The sequence below is a fragment of the Carassius gibelio genome, chromosome B6, assembly GCF_023724105.1.
Source record: "Carassius gibelio isolate Cgi1373 ecotype wild population from Czech Republic chromosome B6, carGib1.2-hapl.c, whole genome shotgun sequence".
In the NCBI taxonomy this organism is placed as follows: domain Eukaryota; kingdom Metazoa; phylum Chordata; class Actinopteri; order Cypriniformes; family Cyprinidae; genus Carassius; species Carassius gibelio.
Genome location: NC_068401.1, coordinates 790911 through 811761, shown reverse-complemented (window position 1 = coordinate 811761; position 20851 = coordinate 790911). Strand labels below are relative to the sequence as shown.

At 43.6% G+C, this 20851-nt stretch overlaps 1 protein-coding gene across 9 annotated transcripts in view; it reads right to left on the bottom strand.

The window, feature by feature from the left end:
- Positions 1-702: 702 nt before the first annotated feature.
- The window catches only part of LOC127959182 (histone deacetylase 4), a 37495-nt gene continuing 17346 nt past the window's right edge, over positions 703-20851 (bottom strand). For 8 of the 9 annotated variants that reach the window (XM_052558189.1, XM_052558195.1, XM_052558192.1 and 5 more), the window contains 24 exons: positions 20378-20628; positions 18863-18971; positions 18604-18724; positions 18126-18244; positions 16592-16720; positions 16415-16509; positions 14235-14345; positions 13663-13846; positions 10876-11048; positions 9616-9798; positions 9330-9513; positions 9115-9248; positions 8636-8738; positions 8487-8533; positions 8297-8404; positions 8156-8211; positions 7989-8076; positions 7780-7899; positions 7605-7702; positions 4445-4563; positions 4239-4372; positions 4043-4127; positions 3535-3670; positions 703-3453 (listed from right to left, as the gene is read on the bottom strand). In XM_052558189.1, coding sequence (XP_052414149.1) covers positions 3414-3453; positions 3535-3670; positions 4043-4127; positions 4239-4372; positions 4445-4563; positions 7605-7702; positions 7780-7899; positions 7989-8076; positions 8156-8211; positions 8297-8404; positions 8487-8533; positions 8636-8738; positions 9115-9248; positions 9330-9513; positions 9616-9798; positions 10876-11048; positions 13663-13846; positions 14235-14345; positions 16415-16509; positions 16592-16720; positions 18126-18244; positions 18604-18724; positions 18863-18971; positions 20378-20628 — 2927 coding nt within the window. In that variant the 3' untranslated portion in view covers positions 703-3413. Of the gene's footprint in view, positions 3454-3534; positions 3671-4042; positions 4128-4238; positions 4373-4444; positions 4564-7602; positions 7719-7779; positions 7900-7988; positions 8077-8155; positions 8212-8296; positions 8405-8486; positions 8534-8635; positions 8739-9114; positions 9249-9329; positions 9514-9615; positions 9799-10875; positions 11049-13662; positions 13847-14234; positions 14346-16414; positions 16510-16591; positions 16721-18125; positions 18245-18603; positions 18725-18862; positions 18972-20377; positions 20629-20851 lie in introns of those variants that run through there. The other variant, XM_052558198.1, reaches the window with a different exon arrangement.

Below are 20851 nucleotides of genomic sequence, written 5' to 3'. Positions count from 1 at the left end.
CATTTATAGGATAAATTCTCTAAACATTTGGTTATCCTCTTTAACTCTTCAGTTAAACAATCTCTACAGTAAGCAAATTATCTCTAAACTCTTAGGATCTGTTTTACCTTTCAGTTTACTTCTTGTAACATTGAGGCCATTATAGAGTTGCCCAGAGACAATTCAAATGATACTAAACTTGACTGTGAATATCACTTGCATTCATGTAGAACCCTAACCTAACTCTATATAATTCTATTGACCCTTCTGAGAGAAGGAAGATGGGTGAGAGGAAGGGGATGGAAAGGATTGGTGAGCAGGGACTCTTCTTACATCTCTCAGTGAGATGTTGAAACAAATGTCTTTATTTTAAAACACTGTTCATATCTCAGAATATTAAAGTATCTGTGGTTCTTCGAGTCTTACACTGTTGCCTGTCAAACCTTTATTTTAATGGCACAGGTTTAGTCTGTGAAATTACAGCCTCAACCAGACTAATGAGGTCATGCACAGAATAGATTGAGTAAATTGGGATACCGAAATTGTACCCGATCTTAGAATTCAGCCCTGGACGTCAGATCCCGTCACAAAATATCAGTTTGTTCAGTAACAGACCAACTACTGAGCACAGAGGTTTATAACCAAAACGAGTGTTTAACAGTCTTCTGTCAGTCAAGAAGTTGGCAGAGAAAATCCAGAGAAGAGCAGAAGCAGGAGAAGAAGTGATGAACATAAAAAGAGTTTATTGAACAATCTTATTTGCGTGTCTCAATGTTCAAACTTTGTCTGACCAGCACAAATTCAACACGTACTGTTATACCAAAACTGCTTCACAGTAACATCCCAAAACCTTGGGTTTCCATAAACATTCCCTCTTATCTGTCTCTATACAGAAACAACAGTTCATGAAACCCCACAAGAATGAGACTGAACAACAATGAAAATGCATAAGCTAGGGAAAATTATACAGAAATAATAAATGAATACACAATAAAAAAATATATATAATTATAATAATAAATGAAATCATATGAATGACTAATTATTATAAAAAGATTATGTGAATAAATTATTATAAATAAGAAAAAAAAACATACAAATAAAAAAAACAACACACAACTTGCACGTGAGGATCCTTCATTACCTCTTCTTAATCATATTTGACAAAATCAAGTGATTATTGCACAAACAAACTTTCATAAGTTTTATCAAAACACATCTTTAAAAAAGTTAGGATGGCCAGTCCCTGTTCCCTTCTACATGTTCTCAGAAGAACAGGATTTCTGTCCTGCACCGCACCAGTGTCGTCTGGGGAGTGTTTAAACACCGGTGTCTGATAAATCAACACTCGTATATCAACACAAACAAGAGCAAGGATCTAAGAATCCTTCAAAATGAAGAAACCTGAGCTCATGAATCAGACTGCATTTCAGTCAGTAAATCAAAGACCTCTAAATAAGCACAGTACAAAATAAATAAATGAAGTCAATAGACAAATAAATAATTATGTTATATTATAATTAAATATACATAAAATTACAAATCAATTTTATACAAAATCAGCTAAAGCAACCCAATTTGTGAACATTGTCCCAGCTGTTTTTCATTTGAATTTGTAAATGAAGGTTAACATCTGTTTGTGTTGCAGGTGATGAACCATGAATCCCTTTGTTTCTCAATCTACAACTTTATTCAAAACTGACAAAGTTTTAGTATTTAGTGAAGTGTGTGGATAAATTATCATGCGAACCATGCGTACTAAAGATCTGTTTGTTTGTTTGTTTTATGCACAGAGAAACATCTTGAAAATGCTTTAAAATGCTTTGGAGTAATGTTCATTTTTTTTTATTTTTATCACTGTCATAGACATACGGTTTCTCTCTAATATCAGCATGTAGCACGTTCTCCAAAAACATTTTATAAAACTGAACATCACTGAGCATCAATCAAGTGTGTTTAGCAGGTTAATTCCTGACAGAACTGATAGTTATATACTCCTAAACTGTCACAAAAAAATGAGGTTTCCTTTCATACACAAATCTAATATGAACAAAACATGGAAGTACACAATCAGTCATCATGATTGAATGGTTGAAAACCCAAGAACATCATCAAGCACTCGTTTAAAGTACAAGGTACCAAATGTAACGCAAATAATGGAACTCAAACCATTAGCACAGTTAATAATAGAAATAAGCAGCCAAGCGAAACGTGCAAATATCTGGAATTTCAGCTCAAGGAATGAAGTAAAACTGAACAAAACAGGAATGGACTAGTTAATTACTAAAACCTCAAAAATAATCAGGAACAACTAAAGTCTGAGCATTTTAACAGTTGTCAAGAGTTGCCAAGTAAGAAACTAACTCTTCTTTTAGAGGTGAAGCTGTTGTGTTGGGAGATGAGGCTCTAGGTTCGTTAGCGAAGGAAAATAAAATGAAGATTTCACATGCATATTGGTATTGATCTTATAGGTACTGATCCCACTTCATGCTTAGGGGTCTCCAACATTTGCAAGTTGTAACTTCCTTTTTACAAAGTTAGGCTTAAGAAGAACCCGAGCTGATTTGGTTCACTGTCGTCTCTTGTCTGGTTCTGTTCCCCACCCAAAGGCCAACCCGTTCACATCCGCCGTGGTCTTGTAATTAGTGTCAAACGCTGTGGTTAGAGGAAGGTACAACACAAGATGCAAACTCATGCTTTGGTCATACCTTCTGGTCTCTGGTTCAGTCCGGGTGTAGTTTTGTCCTGTAAAGCACATGCCAGTCAATAACCCACTCTGTATCCGAGTCCTGCCTTCAGCTGCTGTGATGTGGAGCCACTGTTACGCTTCACTGGAGCTGCAGACAGTTTCTGCAAAAAAACAATCCAAAGAAAAGTCAGTCAGCGCTAGACAATGTGCGTTTAGGACTAAAGCGCAGATGCTGTCCAAGTAAACTCTTCCTAATCGGTCGACCCACTGGAATTATGGGACATTCCTGAATTAAGGCAAATTCCTCAGAATTCATACATAGTTCAGATGGTCTTCAAGGCACTCCCTCTCTGAGAAACGTCTGTAAAGTGGCACTGGCGAGCCGAACGCTGCAGTGCTGAAGGTGTAAGTACTAAACAGGGCTCCTGGAGCCAATGGAGGATTTGCTTGACCCCGGCGTTCCATCCATCCCTCTGTCAGAACGACCTCCTGGCTGACGTCTGCAACGAGGTGTGTGCACATTGAGCCAATGGGAGAGAAATCTCCAAAAACAAACGTCTCAAGTGACTTCAGCTCGAGTGTGTTGCATTGGGGCCACAGTGCTAGCGGGCTACAGCGCTAACATGGTGAGTTAGCCTTCACCCTGACGTCTCTCTCTGCTCAGCGAGGATCTCCGTCAGACGAGACCAAGTCAAACAGATGCAGAGTCCCAGAAGAGCTCAGAGCTCTGGGAAAACTCTCGTCCCTACATCGGCGGCTCCTCTTCCATGGGCTCATCCTCCGTCCTGAGCAGAAACACAGCAAAGCCGGTCACACAACAGAACCAGAGGAAACATGAGCATAGAAAGAAGGGAAAGCAGATGCACCTTTTCTCCAATGCTGCGACAGATAAAGAGGCCATTGCGGTCACCGTCTCGCTCTCCTCAGAGTCGCCTCTCTGAGCTTCCAGCAGAGACAAACCTGCGCCGGACACGACCCGCTGGACACAGCGCCAGTACTGACCTGAACACAGAGAACCGGACACACAATCAGCTCCACAGGACCCTTCTAGCATCAGTTCAGCTCGACGACGTCGTCCTTCAGTTTGTGAAACAAGCTAAATTCAGAGAGTTCAGCATGGCGTCGATTCCCAGGGTTGAGAACATGTACAGAATCTCTCAACTGCAACACAAACCGTTCTGGATAAAGGGGTCTGTACATAAAATAAATATTCCCACAGAGAAGAGGTCAGTAAGTGATTAGGGTCACACTAGCACTAACAGACGAACTGTATTTTAATGTTCGTTTTGCCCAGTAGATGTCCACTGTGAGACTTAATGAACCTGGAAAAATATTTGACTGGAGCAAACGATTCTTAAGAAGTGAAGATCTTACTGTGATTTTCCAGGACTTTCTCTATCGAGCGCACAGCGTTTTCATTGGGTCTCTGCTTCAGGACGTCTGCAGAAAGTGGCTCTACCTGTTCAACACACACACAAACACATGCAATCAAAGTCACAAATCTATCTGTAACAAGTTGCCTTGTGTAAATGAAAACTTGCAACGCAAAGGATGATGGGAAGTCGTTTACCTCTATCCCCAGCAGCGCTGAGACGCAGGCCTCGGAGGCGTCACATATGGCCCTGAGGTCATGACCTCCCTCCAGCGCCAGCACCACTCGACCCCCCGCTAACCCCATCAGCTGCTTAGTCAGGTGACCCAAACCTGCCACAAAACCATCCAAATAACTAATACTGCCAGACACAAGTGAGTTGACAGTAAAGAGGTGGAGCTTACATCTGGAGGTGAGTTTGTATCCTCCCAACGGAGGAGGATGTCCTTCCACCGCATCAAACCCTGCAGACACCAGCACCAGATCTGGAGCAAACTCGCTCGCGATTGGCATCACCACCGTCCTGGGAGGTCAAGCGTACAGAGACACAAACCTTCACTTTAATGAACAAAACTAGACTGCAGGTTATTTACGTAACAGACAGGTAATGTGCAGTTCCTGTGAATCTTCAGCCGGACACAAAATATTAGTTATTAAACCGTTTCCGGCATACAATTTCTATGACTAATTTTCTCTAGACTTTACACACAGAACATGCTAAACTTTATGCATTTATTGCAAAAACTATTTTAATTATGTAATAATGGTGCTGTTGCGTAATCAAAACAGTTATTAAACTGAAAGGAATCAACACTGAACTAAACAATCAATCAATCAATCACCTTTATTCATATAGCGCTTTAAACAAAATACATTGCGTCAAAGCAACTGAACAACATTCATTTGGAAAACAGTGTGTCAATAATGCAGAATGATAGTTAAAGGCAGTTCATCATTGAATTCAGTGATGTCATCTCTGTTCAGTTGAAATAGTGTCTGTTTTTATTTGCAATCAAGTCAATGATATCACTGTAGATGAAGTGACCCCAACTAAGCAAGCCAGAGGCGACAGCGGCAAGGAACCGAAACTCCATCGGTGACAGAATGGAGAAAAAAACCTTGGGAGAAACCAGGCTCAGTTGGGGTCAGTTCTCCTCTGACCAGACGAAACCAGTACAACAACCAACCCAGACCAATTTAAAGCAGCTTCATGGTCATAAACAAGAAAACTGGTTCAATGATGCAAAAAATAAATTCTGCTGTCAGGTATCTAATTATTAAAGTCATTATTCAGATAAAATAATTTCATGAAAATCTACCAATAGATTCAGTTTAATCTATAAAGCAGCTACTCTTTTGATTTTCAAGCGATCAAATATATTTACTCTATAAAAAACAAACAACTACAAATTCTACAAACAACACAACTTGTTCGTGTACGCATGTGTGTGTGTGTGAGTGTACTTGTTTTTCTATTCTGGTGGGGACTTAAACCTGAATACACACAGACTCATGGGGACTCGTGTCATGGTGGGGACCTAAATTGAGGTCCCCACGGGTAAACAAGCGAATAAATTACACAGAATGAAGGTTCTTGAAAATCTAAAAATGCAGAAAGTTTCCTGTGAGGGTTAGGTTTAGGTGTAGGGTTGGTGTAGAGCGATAGAAAATACGGTCTGTACAGTATAAAAACCATTACACCTATGGAGAGTCCCCACAAGGATAGCTGACCAGACGTGTGTGTGTGTGTGTGTGTGTGAGAGAAAGAGTGATTGTGTGTGTGTTTGTGTTATGCTGATGATACTCTGCTCTTTGCAGCACTGCGAAACATAAGAAATTTGCAAAACTAATGAAATGCATAATTGATATAAAAAAAACAGGATTGGCTAGTAATTTATTTCTGTTAATAAAAAAAAAAAAAAAAAAAAAACAGGTGTTAATTATAGGAGCTAAAAACTCTGCTTGTAATAACCTAGAACACTGTCTAAGACTTGATGGCTGCTCTGTCAATTCTTCGTCATCAGTTAGGAACCTAGGTGTGCTACTTGATCGCAATCTTTCCTTAGAAAGCTATGTTTCCATCTCAAAAATATATCTAAATTACGGCCTATGCTCTCAATGTCAAATGCAGAAATGTTAATCCATGCATTTATGACCTCAAGGTTAGATTATTGTTATGCTTTATTGGGTGGTTGTTCTGCACGCTTAGTAAACAAACTACAGCTAGTCCAAAATGCAGCAGCAAGAGTTCTTACTAGAACCAGGAAGTATGACCATATTAGCCCGGTCCTGTCCACACTGCACTGGCTCCCTATCAAACATCGTATAGATTTTAAAATATTGCTTATTACTTAAAAAACTTTGAATGGCTTATTCATAATACAATTTTGCATTTCTATAATTCAAGGATTATTTGTCGTTAAAGGATTTTTAGGCTGCATTAATTATGACAGCTGGAATCAGGAACACTTCCCATAACACCCGATGTACTTGCTACATCATTAGGAGAATGGCATCTACACTAATATTAGTCAGTTTCTTTCTTATTCCGAGGTCTCTGCAGCCACCAGATCCAGTCTGTGTCCAGATCAGATGGTGGAGCAGCTAGAGATGACCTAGACTGCCCTGAAATGACCTGGACATCTAGATGAGCCCCAGAGACTGATCCCCTCCACGGCCACTGAGACAAGACCACGGGAACCAGATGGCTCTTCTGCACAATCTGACTCTTCTGCAGCCTAGATTTAAACTGGGTTTGCCTGGCCAGAGGGAAAATTTCCCAATTTAATACTGTAAAGTTGCTTCGACACAATTTGCATTGTAAGGCCGGCGACACACTGGATGCGTGGCGCAAGCGTCTCAGCTGCGTGGCGTGTCGGTTTTTAATTCGGCTCCCATGTTAACAGGTTAGAGCTTACAGACCGCCTGTGTGAGACGCGCGGCAAACGCTTGCTTGCTAGAAATAGAACCGACGCCTCTTTTTACCGCGACACGCGCGCGTGATGGAAGCTTTTCCAGGCAAAATATAATAGGAAAATGTGTTTAAATGTCATTTTGTACACAAATACATATGAATTCCTGATATTTTGATATTTGAAAGTCTATAGGTTGACAAAAATTCAGATATAAATGTAATTAAAAAATAATTATAATAATTATCGATTTTCAAATATTGCACCTGTCAAACATAATCTATTTCGCCGTCAATACTTTTGACGGTGTCCTTTATCAGTAGGCGTAGGTGTAGGTGTGTAAGTATATATTGTTGTAATGAAGACATGAGCCTGGTCTGTCAACGGTCTCCCTCTACAGCAGCAGCGCGCCAGCGCCGGGTCACGCACGCTTCTGGGACGCTTCAGACACGCGGCGCTCACGCCACGCAGCCAGTGTGTCACCGGCCTAAAAAGCGCAATATAAATAATGGTGACTTGACTTGTGTGTGATCATGTATTTAAACACTACACCAATTCCTGAAGTCTTACTGCATCCATCACACTCACAAACTGATGAAAAGATCTGATGAGCAAATGAACAGCGAGCAGAACGTGTTTGAGACTCTTTCACCTGAAGGCAGCGAGGTATTCTGCGTCTCCCATCGGTGGATCCAGTCCTCCAGTAAACGCCACGTTGACGTTGAAACCGACTCCCGGGCCACTGCCCACCTGTTCAGAGGAAGTGCTGCATGATTTAGGAAATAAAACAACTTTCCACAATCCACTCACTTGTGTTCTTGCATTACCTCTTCCGGAGCGCCGCTGCCTGGGAAGAAATTACCATCGTCGTATCGATGAAGTGAAATGTACAGAACTCTGGGATCGTCGTAGAACGCTTGTTGTGTTCCGTTCCCATGATGAACGTCCTGAATGTGGTTTAAGAACAACGATTAAATGCTAAACAGACAGAAAAAAAAATACAGAAGTGCCAAATAAGTCTTCAAAATAAACTCACCCAATCAACAATCAGAATTCTGCCGACATTGAGTCTCTGCTGTAGGAGTTTAGCTGCTATGGCAACAGAGTTAAAGTAACAGAAGCCCCTGTGATTGGACGAGAGCAGCAGTGTTACAGGAGTGAAGGAAGAAAGCACAGAAGGACAAACACAGAGACGCGTCTCACATGGGTGTGCTCTCCTCTGCGTGGTGTCCCGGCGGCCGGACCACTGCGAAACCGTTCTGCATTGAGAAGAGACACACCACTCTACATCAATCAAATAATACAGACAGACATAAAGAGAGGAAGATGATGTCAGACAGTGACCTTCAGCTCTCCTGATGCCACTTTGAAGACGAGTTCGACCACAGAACCGACGGCCAGACGCGCTGCGCTCGACGAGTGAACTTCATTCCAGACCGTGTCACTGTCCACCTTCACAGACAAAGTAGAAACCCGCTTTACCAGCTGCACAAATGATGAAGAGATGGGTGAGACAGACTTTGTCTCTACTCACCCCAATACCACCACACGGCAGCCTGACGAACATGGAGATGACAGAACCTGAGCCAGACAGAGAGAAGAACACTTATCAGACATACATTCACCCTACACCAGTCTGAGTAATGATGACGGGATCTTCGTTGTGGATTGTGAAACTCTTACTGTCCAGTTTCTGCCGTAGTGGGTTGGTTCCATACAACATGACATGAGCTTCAGAATGAACCGACTGCAGTTCCTCTAAAGTGGCTTTTCTCCCACGGATACACTGAAAATACAGGACAGAGAGATTCTGATCACAGTAGAAGTGCTAAGATAAATAAAACAGCAGCCTCCAAAACCCAACACTAACCAGTGAAATGTAGCTCTATTATCAGGAAGAGCTCTACACACCATTTGAATCAAACTTTAAGGTCGAAAATCTTCAACTGTACATGAATGATTCACACTAAACCCCTTGAGAGAAATATGGGACTCCTGTGTGTTTCTCAGTGGAAAATTGAGCATCAGACAATTTTTTTCATTAACTTTGTGGAATATTTCTTACAAATCAATCATTTTTGTGCCACATGCAGAGTTTAAGTGATAGAGATCGAATCAGTCAGTGCATCAAAAAACAAATAACTGCAGTATTCATGTCCCACCTCACACCGGCTGCGCAGACCCGTCTCCTGCAGCCGAGACCAGATGCTCTGGATGCGTCCGGCGTGTTCGGGGTGTGTGTTGGTGTTTCCACACATGCACTGGTGCTTCTGCATGAGAGAGTCGTACACCAGACCTAGAGAAAGAAACTTGAACTGGTGCGCTCATCCTTGTGAATTCTGTTTCGAGGTCACCGAGAGGAGAGGAGGTAAAGTACCTGTGGTAAAATGGGGTTTGGATGGCTGTTCCTGTGGACTGATGAAAGAGGCAGATGCAGGAGATGACTGGGCTCTGGACAGAGGGCGGTGCCCTGGGAAAATGACCGATCCACCAACCGCCTCCATGGACGCCTGGTAGTTTCTGAGCTGATGGATCCTCTGCTGCTCCAGTAGAAAGGCCTGCTGCTCACACACACAATAGGTTTAGTGCACTGACAACAACCACAAGAGGGCGTCACAACGCAGCATCTCTTTCACTGCTCTCCAGAGCTCTGGGTCTCTCACCTCTTCGAAGAGCAGCTCTTGTTCTTCTGGTCTCCGCTCCTCTGTGAGATCAGGCGGTTCTTGTTTAATGGAGAGGCTCATGGAAAACATTTCGGTCTGTGTGGCATCCTGCTGCTCTCGGAGCTCTTCCTCCGTCTCCTCTGGGTGGCTCTGGTGCTGGCGATCACAGGGTTTACTCAACATCTAAAAAGACACACAGAGAAAAGACTACACATTTGAATTTTATTTTCAGTGTACACTGTGTACACTAATTTGTACCATCTAACACTTCCTTTCTTGAAAGATATTCAGGTGTTTTCCTCATTTACACAGACAAAACAGCTGCTCTTCATTCAGGATTGCAGGGACTGTAGGAAAGCAAGTCTTTTCTCAAACTCTGACTGAATGGACTTGCTTTGGTTCAAGCTAGAGCTACACCTAAACTGGGACTGGTGTGAGAATGAATTTAATTTGATGCTTTTATTCAAAGTGACCTACAGTGCACTCAAGGTGCCAAAGTCGTGCTGAAGTACCAACATCACAGTTACGTCTGTAGTGAGACCCCAAACACCTGCTAGCCAAGCACCAGAGGAACATTACTGACATCAGTGACTCTTTGTTGCCTCATCTTTATCTTTTCTTCTAAACAAGCTTTCCTTTTTTTCCTTGAACATAAGGAACTCCACAGAGTGAGCAACTCTCAGCCAGAGACCAGCTGCTCAAAGACTGATGGGACTAACGTCTGCAGCAGCTAAGCCCCTGCTGTAGAGCCAAACTGAACAAGCCTGTCCTGCTGATATAACCTTAAATCACCTCATCTGGCCATGTCTTATGAGGATCACTGAAGTTGAGCAGAACTCAAAACTCGAGAGTGTGAACTCTGATTGCACAGATACTATTTAAACTGAACTGAGCTGGATGATGACATCACTGAATTTAATGATGAAATGCCTTTAACTAAAATTGAGTGGTTACTATTGTAATTTTTCATTATTGACACACTATTTTCCTATTTAATACTATAAGTTGTTTGACAATCTGTATTGGTAAAAGCCCTATATAAATAAAGATGACTTGACTCAGCCCAGACCCTCAAGTGTCATCATATCATCATGTGCCACTGAACGGTTTTCTTGCAGCATTCACCATGAAACACACGAAACGTAACAGCAGAGAGGAGAACAGACATTATTGCGGTCCACCTGAGAGTCGCTCTCTGCTACAGCTAGTTATTACAACTGTTTCATCTGTCATGGAAGGGTGAGAGGACTGAATTCTGACCTTGTTGATGTGGATCTGCTGGAAGTGCTGTTTGTGTTTCTCCAGGAACTGCTGGTGCTGTTGTTGAACCACGAGCTGCTGAAGAGCCTGTCCACTCTGGGGCAGAGGAGCCGACTGTGTGCGGCCCAGCGTCCGGTGCTGACCCAGCTTCTGCAGTGACCCCGCTCCCATCCCTGCAACACACACACTCCTCATGAACACTCCTGCAGCACACACACTCCTCATGAACACTCCTGCAACACACACACTCCTCATGAACACACTCCTCATGAACACTCCTGCAGCACACACACTCCTCATGAACACACTCCTGCAGCACACACTCCTCATGAACACTCCTGCAGCACACACACTCCTCATGAACACTCCTGCAGCACACACACTCCTCATGAACACTCCTGCAGCACACACACTCCTCATGAACACTCCTGCAGCACACACACTCCTCATGAACACTCCTGCAGCACACACACTCCTCATGAACACACTCCTGCAGCACACACACTCCTCATGAACACTCCTGCAACACACACACTCCTCATGAACACTCCTGCAGCACACACACTCCTCATGAACACTCCTGCAACACACACACTCCTCATGAACACACTCCTCATGAACACTCCTGCAGCACACACACTCCTCATGAACACTCCTGCAGCACACACACTCCTCATGAACACACTCCTGCAGCACACACACTCCTCATGAACACTCCTGCAGCACACACACTCCTCATGAACACACTCCTGCAGCACACACACTCCTCATGAACACTCCTGCAGCACACACACTCCTCATGAACACTCCTGCAGCACACACACTCCTCATGAACACTCCTGCAGCACACACACTCCTCATGAACACTCCTGCAACACACACACTCCTCATGAACACACTCCTCATGAACACTCCTGCAGCACACACACTCCTCATGAACACTCCTGCAGCACACACACTCCTCATGAACACTCCTGCAGCACACACACTCCTCATGAACACTCCTGCAGCACACACACTCCTCATGAACACACTCCTCATGAACACTCCTGCAGCACACACACACTCCTCATGAACACTCCTGCAGCACACACACTCCTCATGAACACTCCTGCAGCACACACACTCCTCATGAACACTCCTGCAGCACACACACTCCTCATGAACACTCCTGCAGCACACACACTCCTCACGAACACACTCCTGCAGTGCACACACTCTCCTCATGTACACTCCTATAGCACACACTCCTCATGAACACACTCCTCATGAACACTCCTGCAGCACACACACTCCTCATGAACACTCCTGCAGCACACACACTCCTCATGAACACTCCTGCAGCACACACACTCCTCATGAACACTCCTGCAGCACACACACTCCTCACGAACACTCCTGCAGCACACACACTCCTCACGAACACTCCTGCAGCACACACACTCCTCATGAACACTCCTGCAGCACACACACTCCTCATGAACACTCCTGCAGCACACACACTCCTCATGAACACACTCCTTCAGCACACACACTCCTCATGAACACACTCCTGCAGCACACACACTCCTCATGAACACTCCTGCAGCACACACACTCCTCATGAACTCCTGCAGCTCACACACTCCTCATGAACTCCTGCAACACAAAAACACCTGCAGCACACTCTCCTCATGAACACACTCCTGCAGCACACACACTCCTCACGAACACTCCTTCAGCACACACACTCCTCATGAACACTCCTGCAGCACACACACTCCTCACAAACACACTCCTGTAGTGCACACACTCTCCTCATGAACACTCCTGCAGCACACACTCCTCATGAACACTCCTGCAGCACACACACTCCTCACAAACACACTCCTGCAGCACACACACTCCTCACGAACACTCCTGCAGCACACACACTCCTCATGAACTCCTGCAGCTCACACACTCCTCATGAACTCCTGCAACACAAATACACCTGCAGCACACTCTCCTCATGAACACACTCCTGCAGCACACACACTCCTCACGAACACACTCCTGCAGCACACACACTCCTCATGAACTCCTGCAGCTCACACACTCCTCATGAACTCCTGCAACACAAACACACCTGCAGCACACTCTCCTCATGAACACACTCCTACAACACACACTCCTCACAAACACACTCCTGCATTGCACACACTCTCCTCACAAACACTCATGCAGCACACACACACTCCTCATGCACACACTCCTCACGAACACGCACACTCCTCACGAACACACTCCACATGAACACACACCGACTCCTCGTATACGCTCACAGTGGCTGGGAAGAGAAAATTTGTTAGCTGTCTGGGTTCAACTGAGGTTCCAAATCTGCTTAACACTGAAACACTCTGTAAAATACATTCATTTAGTGGGTGCTCTGCACAGATGTCACGACAGTCTATGGCTGCTCAACCCAAGTTCATCGTTTCACTTCCTGCTCCCATTCAGATCATTAGCGGCGTATTCTTTTGGGTCTGTGCTGGCATGTAGACGTCATTCTGCCTGGCACAGCATGTTCCTCTGACCCTCTTGCCTGCCAACGACTCTGATCTAATTAACCAGACGGACCCCTGACCCAGGCCACACCTCAGCGGACTCTTCACACATTCCAGGTTTATGTAACGCTTTGACAGCAGTCTTAGGAAACGCTCTGCAATCCAGGCCAGTAGCTTTTATACAAATAAAGAGGTTTGTAATGGCCTGCTTCATTGTTACTAAATCAGGACAGAAACTCAAAGAACTCCGAGCTCTACTCACCTGTGGCCAAAGGACTCGGTGGGGCTGATTGCTCCAGAAGGACCATGTGCTGCACCAGTGCACTGTGGGAGTTTGCAGCATCCGAGTTGCCAAGAAATGATGGCAGGTGAGCGACCAGAAATGGAGTGCTTACTGGTAAACGGGTCACAGACAAACATTCACTGTCCGACTGGGTAGACGTCACCTTGTTGAAGAAACAACAAAATAATTGTTTTTGCTTTTTTTTCCAAATTCATCACATGACGAAGCAAAATGAAGATGAGGACTGACCAAACACTCCTAACTGGGTGGACAAATACACGTTACAGGCTGATGATGACCATTTCTTACACACAGATCAGTACGGTATTAACTGTGAATAATATTTCTTCACTAAAGTTTGAGCTACTGTGTTGCACTCTAATTACGGTTTAAGTTCCGGTAAAAATATCTAAACCTCCTTTAAAAACAAATTTACTTGAAAGGCAAAACTTACTCAAATCAGACAAATACAGAGGATCTGTCCTGAGTTAAGTGAATGTTTCTGACCCATTGTGAAAACAGCACAAGCTCAGTTAGATCTGAACACTCACGTTGTTGGTGGCAGGGGCCGGCAGCCCCAGGGTGATGTTGGGTAGTGAAGGAGATGTGTAGAGTGACAGCTGACTGACCGACACGTCCTGACCAGCCGGCCTGTGAGATGACTGGAGCACATTCACATTTACAGATTAGCTTATATCTAGGGATGTCACGATTCACTCACTCAACAGTGCGATACAACAGATTATGTGGACTACTTACACATTTTCTCTCAGTTGCTCTGCAACTTCTGGCGCTGCGCCGAAAGCAGTTTTTAACTACCGTTTCACTGAGCACTATCAGCATGGCATTTTATACTCGCTGCTTGTCAAGCGAACTGTAAGATTAGTATTGGTCACTCCAAGTAAAAAGTTGAAGGGCTTCAAATTGTGTTTTCCGAGCTATATCGACAAATTTGAAGGTACACATTCTCAATCTAACATCAGCTAACTTCGCTTATGATAGTGCATACTCTTAAAATCTGTGTTCTGTTCACTTACGTTTTTAAAATCTTCTGTTTTTTTATAGATTCATGAATGTTATTATGTTAATACCATCTGTATGACCCTTTAAATCTATAAATGTCTTTTTTTCCGTTTCTGAAAAGGGTTAGGTGACAGGAGAGATCAGTGTGACTCGTTTCAGATGTATGAGGAAGACAGACATAGTCAGAGTAAGGAGACAAAACTAGAGAAATAAAGGATGGATTCTAAACCTTTTTTAAAATTCTCTATTTCTATTCATTTCCAAAGTAAATGTAGAAATCCAGGAACATGTCTATTCAGTAAATAAGTTAAGCACTTTAAGAGATTTTCAGTGACTCTGGGTGCATCGTTACTAGAGCTGCAGCAATGAATCGATGCAAATTTGATTCGGAGACCTTCCCAATGCAATGCGATTCTCTCTGGAATGGATTCTGAGCTTAGATTTTAACAGCAGATGGTGCTCTAATCTAGTTTTTATCTGCACACTCAAATGCTCATGAAGAAGAGTTGAAGATCGTTTGTGCATTCGGCTGAGTCTGTAATTTCACATCGGCTCAGAATGCTTTTATGATGCAAGATTAATATAAACAGCCCACTGTCAAAACCCTTGTGATCAACTTTAACCTTTTCAAACCTTATGAATGATTATTTTAGGTTCGAGTGTGTGTAAGGAGTTGGAAATGAGTTGAACACAAGTATGAAACAACTCTTCTTCTGTTCAGATCACACACACACAGAACAACGTTAAATACAGAACATCACATGCCCCACCAGAGACAGTAATATACTGGACCACTGCTACACTGTTTTAAAGGATGCATAGCACTCAGTCCATAGAGCAGCGCTGGGCTCTCTGATCACTGTTTAGTTCTTCTTCCAGCCTACAGACAGAAACTAAACCTGTGAAGCCTGTAGTAAAAACTGTAAAGAGATGGACTGCTGAAGCAGAGCAAGATTTACAGGCCTGATTTTAACTTATTTGGAGTGTTTTTGAGGTTGCAGCTACTGATCTAGATTACAGACACTGTGACATCCCACATCAGTTTCTGTGATGACATGTGGGTTCCCACTAAGACTTCTTTAACTTTTAACAACGATAAACCTTGGTTCAGTGCAAAACTCAAACAGCTTCGCCAGGCCAAAGAGGATTCCTACAGGAGTGGGGACAGAGACTTATACAAACAGGCCAAATACACACATGAATAGAGAGATATGAGTTGCAAAGTTAAACTACTCTGAAAAGCTAAAACAACAGCTTTCAAGTAATGACTCTACATCGGTGAGGAACGGCCTGAAAGCCATCACCAGCCACAAGACTCCAGCACTGAGGCCAATCAAAGGAAGCAGAAGATAAGCAAACGCTACAGATCTTTGGGCACTAGAACATCTAGACATAAAAACTGTTTTTCCCCATGCCATGCCCAGCTTAAACAGCTCACATATGAATCATTACCGGTGTTCATTTCAGTAAATCATTCTAAATCTTAAATTATTGCCTTTCTCAAGTATTTTGTAAATTAATATGCATATCTCTGTATTTATACAGTTCTAAATAGAATAAAATTGCACAAATCTGTACATAAATCAATCTACTGTTGCAGATTCATACACATTATCTATTGTTTTACTAATTTTTTTTTTTTTTCTGTTCTCATGTCAGATGTGTATGCATCCATGTGTGTTAAATTGATGTAGTAAACTAGCCTCACCTCAGTCACGCTGATGCCATTCTCGCACAGGTTTCCGTGTGAGCTGTTGTTTGGGGAACTGGGTCCTGAACCAGGAGCGCTGCTACACGCCGAATCTACAGATGTCAGAACAAGAGACAGAGTTTGTCTGTGTGAAAACAGTCACACAAGCACATGCGAGCGTGTCTCGAGCATCACCTGTCATGTCCAGAGAGCGTTTCTTGAGCGTGCTGATGGGACTGTCTTTGCGGCGCAGTAACGGGCTGCTCCTCCGCTCCGACACCTTCTGCTTCAGACGCGAACGCAGCTTCAGGTTCGGTTCAGACGCTGCAATCACAGACACAACGACAGCAAGCTCAAGAAGATACCAGCGACAAGCCATGTGTGTGTCCACAGACGTGACAGAATCAATCGAATATCACAGCCAATCAGAAGCGCGTGTGGGCAGAGCCTCTCTGGAAGAGAACTGAATTTGCAACGAAATGGGCAACATTTTTAAATCCAATTTATAATCTAATTCATAAACATCAAACCTTTTTAACATCATTACAAGTACATACAGCGTAATGATTCCATCTTTTGTTCTGGAATACACTCATATGTTTGCAGTGAGTTCAGTTTTAACGTACAAGTTTGTTTTAATTAATTTTCAAGATGTATGACTCAGTATGGCTATAAATGTCATGCAAAACTATATTCAAACTCACATAGACACGTTTAACTTGGAATATAGCACACAATAAGTATGTGAGATTATCACTGTCATATAGTTTGTATGTTGTTTCGTGGAAATGGAAACCATTTCTAAAACAGAAATTTGTACATGTCGCCGTCACAGCTAGTTAGGACAGAAACTGCTGCCTTTCACTACATGAGCTTCGGCAAGTTACTATGAGCACGTCCACAGAAGTTGTGCTGTCATTCAGATGCTTTGGACGAAAAGGCATTTGTCCAGTATGAGCAGCAGATGTGATGTGAAGTGAACTAGAAGAGCAACACCTCAACTGCTACTCATCAACTAACCCTTTTCTTCAGCACGTGCGTGACGTGCCATGTTCTCTCATTTGATTTTCATTTAAGAGGATGATTAGATGATGTAAGGAGTAAGTCTTAGCATTCTCCATCCTCAATCCGTTTATTTACCTTCGTTTGACATCTTAAATGAAGTCAGAATCTCAGCACTGGAAGAAAAGGTCTATTCATTCGGCCGTTACTGGAAATGATGCTCGTGGCTCTATGAAAAACAGGAGGCTCCTAACGAACAGATTTCCATTAACATAAGCAAAAGTGCAGAAAAGGAAGCAGGATATTGAGAAGAGCTGCTGCTCAGGGACGAGGCTTCCGATCGTTTCCAGCTACAGGACGGCTTCATCTTCATCACACACACACACACACACACACACACACACACACACACCCACACCCACACACACACCCACACACACACCCACACACACACACACACACACCCACACACACCCACACCCACACACACTCTCTCTCTCCCACACACACACACACACACAGGAATGTGCTGCTTCTGGCCAGAGTAAACTGTGGCTCATATCCAGCACCGGCCTCGAGTCAACAGCATCACACCAGTTTACCACTAAGTGAATAATTATATGGTACAAGTAGCGCCGGCTTCCTCTGAAGGGTTAGGATCCTTTCACGCCAAAAGCCACGCAACACAGAAACCTCACCCAAACAGCACTGTTGCAGCGTGAAGCACCTGTTTTGCGCAGTGGAAAGTCATCTTTGGAGTCGTAGACGCCCATTATAGGATGGTTATAGGAACTAACGCTGGTCTGAGGAGGGGAGCTCTGATCCAAAGAACTGTGCTGAGTTTTCCTGCACAGAAAAAGCAGACAGACCGTGAGAAAGAGTGATGGGAAAAAACATGATGACCAGATACCGATACAGTCTCCAGCTTTATCATCTGAATAAAGCTCAGCCACATGGTCATGGTCACGTACTGCAGGGTCAAACCCATTTCTCCTGCACTTTCCCCATCTTTATGAACTGCCTGACACATTAAAGCCAGAAAGACCATGTGTTATTTTAATACCACAAATATTGCTGATTCCAAAATCTAATTGTTTAGAAATTATGGATTGATCTGATCTCATCATCAAGTCTGCCGAACTGTTTGTCACTCGGATCAATGTTTTCATCTGCTTGTACTTGAATAACTAACCCTTGTGTCTTACCCGCTCCAGTAGCGTGGGCTGTTGGAGACGCAGTGGTTGAGACTGCGCTGAGCGAGGGCTTTCTTTTTATTCAGAACAAACTCCTGCAGACGCATCTTGACCTCAGTACTGGCCACTGCACCTGTTCACAGCAGACACAGGATTTACCAAAGAGAGACATTCAGCTGAAGTTCCTGATCACAGCTTTGTTAACATCTCTGGCATCAAAAGTATTCTTTCACTTAGAAGTGACACGGTGAAAAACTCATAGTGAACTCACTCTCCTGGCCACGTTCTTTGTTCTTGAGGAGCTGGAGCTTCTGCTCTCGCTGCTGTTTCTCCATCTCCTGCTCCATCTTCCTCTGCTGCTCCAGCAGCTCCTGCTGATGCTGGGGAGAGAACACACACACACACACACACACACACACACACACACACAGGTTAACAGATGGTTGGTGTGGGGAACAGGTTAAAGCTGATGGACAATATTTGTCAGGTTGCAGTTGCAAACCTGAAGCATTACCATTGAGCAGATCAGCTCCGGTTACTCCAGACTGAACCTGCGATCTGCAACAGGACTACAAATCCATATGACTAGGTCTTGATTTTAACCATCATCTGAACACGAGATGAACGGCTGATAACGGCTGGTGGAGATCGACTGGTACGTCCATATTGCACACAATACAATTATTTATTTAGAAGTTTATTGCATTGCTTCATTTTCTTCTGCAGAGTTCTGCTGTCTGTGTCTAGATGCCCCACAAAGGGTTAACCCTAACCAGAACCAGCAGAACCCACAGACGGGTCAGAACACTAATAAACACCAGTGTGTGCAGGCCGCCCAACCGCTTCCCAGCTCACCAAGTCAACAACACTGAGCATCCACCGTGTTCATTTATCTGGACATCGGCCATGTTTTCTCTTCTTTAAGGGCATTTTGTGCTCAGCGGCAGTGAACTCCTGCCAAATGACTGAATGCTTCATTTATGTTTACAGTAAAGCCCTTCACCTGTGCAAACCTGTGGAAATGAGCGACTATATCACACTACATATTTAAAAGATGAAGAGACCTCAGGATGTGATTGACACACACCCAGCATCACATGAAGAGCACTAAACACACACCACATGCAAGCATTATGTAGTCAGTGTGCTGTAGGGTGTGTGAGCATTTAAGTAAGGTTCAGACTGCACAATTTTGTTTTGTCGGTTACGACAGTCACTGTGCCAGATTATATGATTTTGACTCCTTAATGACAAAGAAAAATTAAAAAACATGCTAGATTGTGTTGACGTCGTGAAGCATCGCAGACTTGGCATCGGCTGTCCTCCGCTATGACACACTACACGAGATGAAACGACTGAATCTAGAACTATTGTCTAAACATTGGTATAAACATTTATAAATAGTGTATTCATATTCAAAATCTGTCAGGAGGTTAGTTGTGTGTAGGTACAGTGTGCGTAGCATTTGTATAGTTTGTTTTTTTAGTTTGTGTAGGTAAAAATTTATATATAGTATATTTATAGTCAAAGTAGGTTAGTTGTGTGTAGTTTTATACTGTTATACTTCATTGTTGTATGTCTGTATTTATGTAGCAACGTGTTCCTGTGAGGCACGACATTTTGTTCCACTGTATGTCCACATATGTAGGGGAATGACAACAAAGCACAACTTAACCCTTAACCCTAACCCTAACCCGAACTTGTAGCAGTCGATTCATAGAAGCTTTCATGAAAAGAAACTTTAACCAGCTTTAATCATTAAATCCCACCAGCGCTGGGTCCTGACCTTCATGTGCTCCTGTATCTGGGCCTCGTGTTGGCGCGAGAGCTGCTCGTGTTTCCGCTGGAACTCAGTGATGAGGATCTGCTGCTGCAGCTGCTGCTTGTGTTTGAGCGCCATCATCTCGTGCTGCTGCTGCTGCTGCTGGCGGCGGCTCGAGTCCAGCGTCTGCGTCTGCGTCTGCGTCTGCTCCACACGCAGCTCCATGGGGATGGCAGCAGGAGGAACCCTCACAGGCAGAGCAGAACTCAGCTCCACTGCAGAAACAAGACAAAAACACACTGACGAGACGAGGGCATAGACACAGACTCTAACAAGCCCAAAGCAGCACAGACACAAGACTGACATCAGATCAGACTCAGCCACAGAAAATACAACATCAGATCAGAGCCATGCAGCAGTTAACAACACACTGCTGCTGACAGGCATCATGTAAGCAAACACATAAGTCCAACAAGAGTGATTTGTATACACATACAC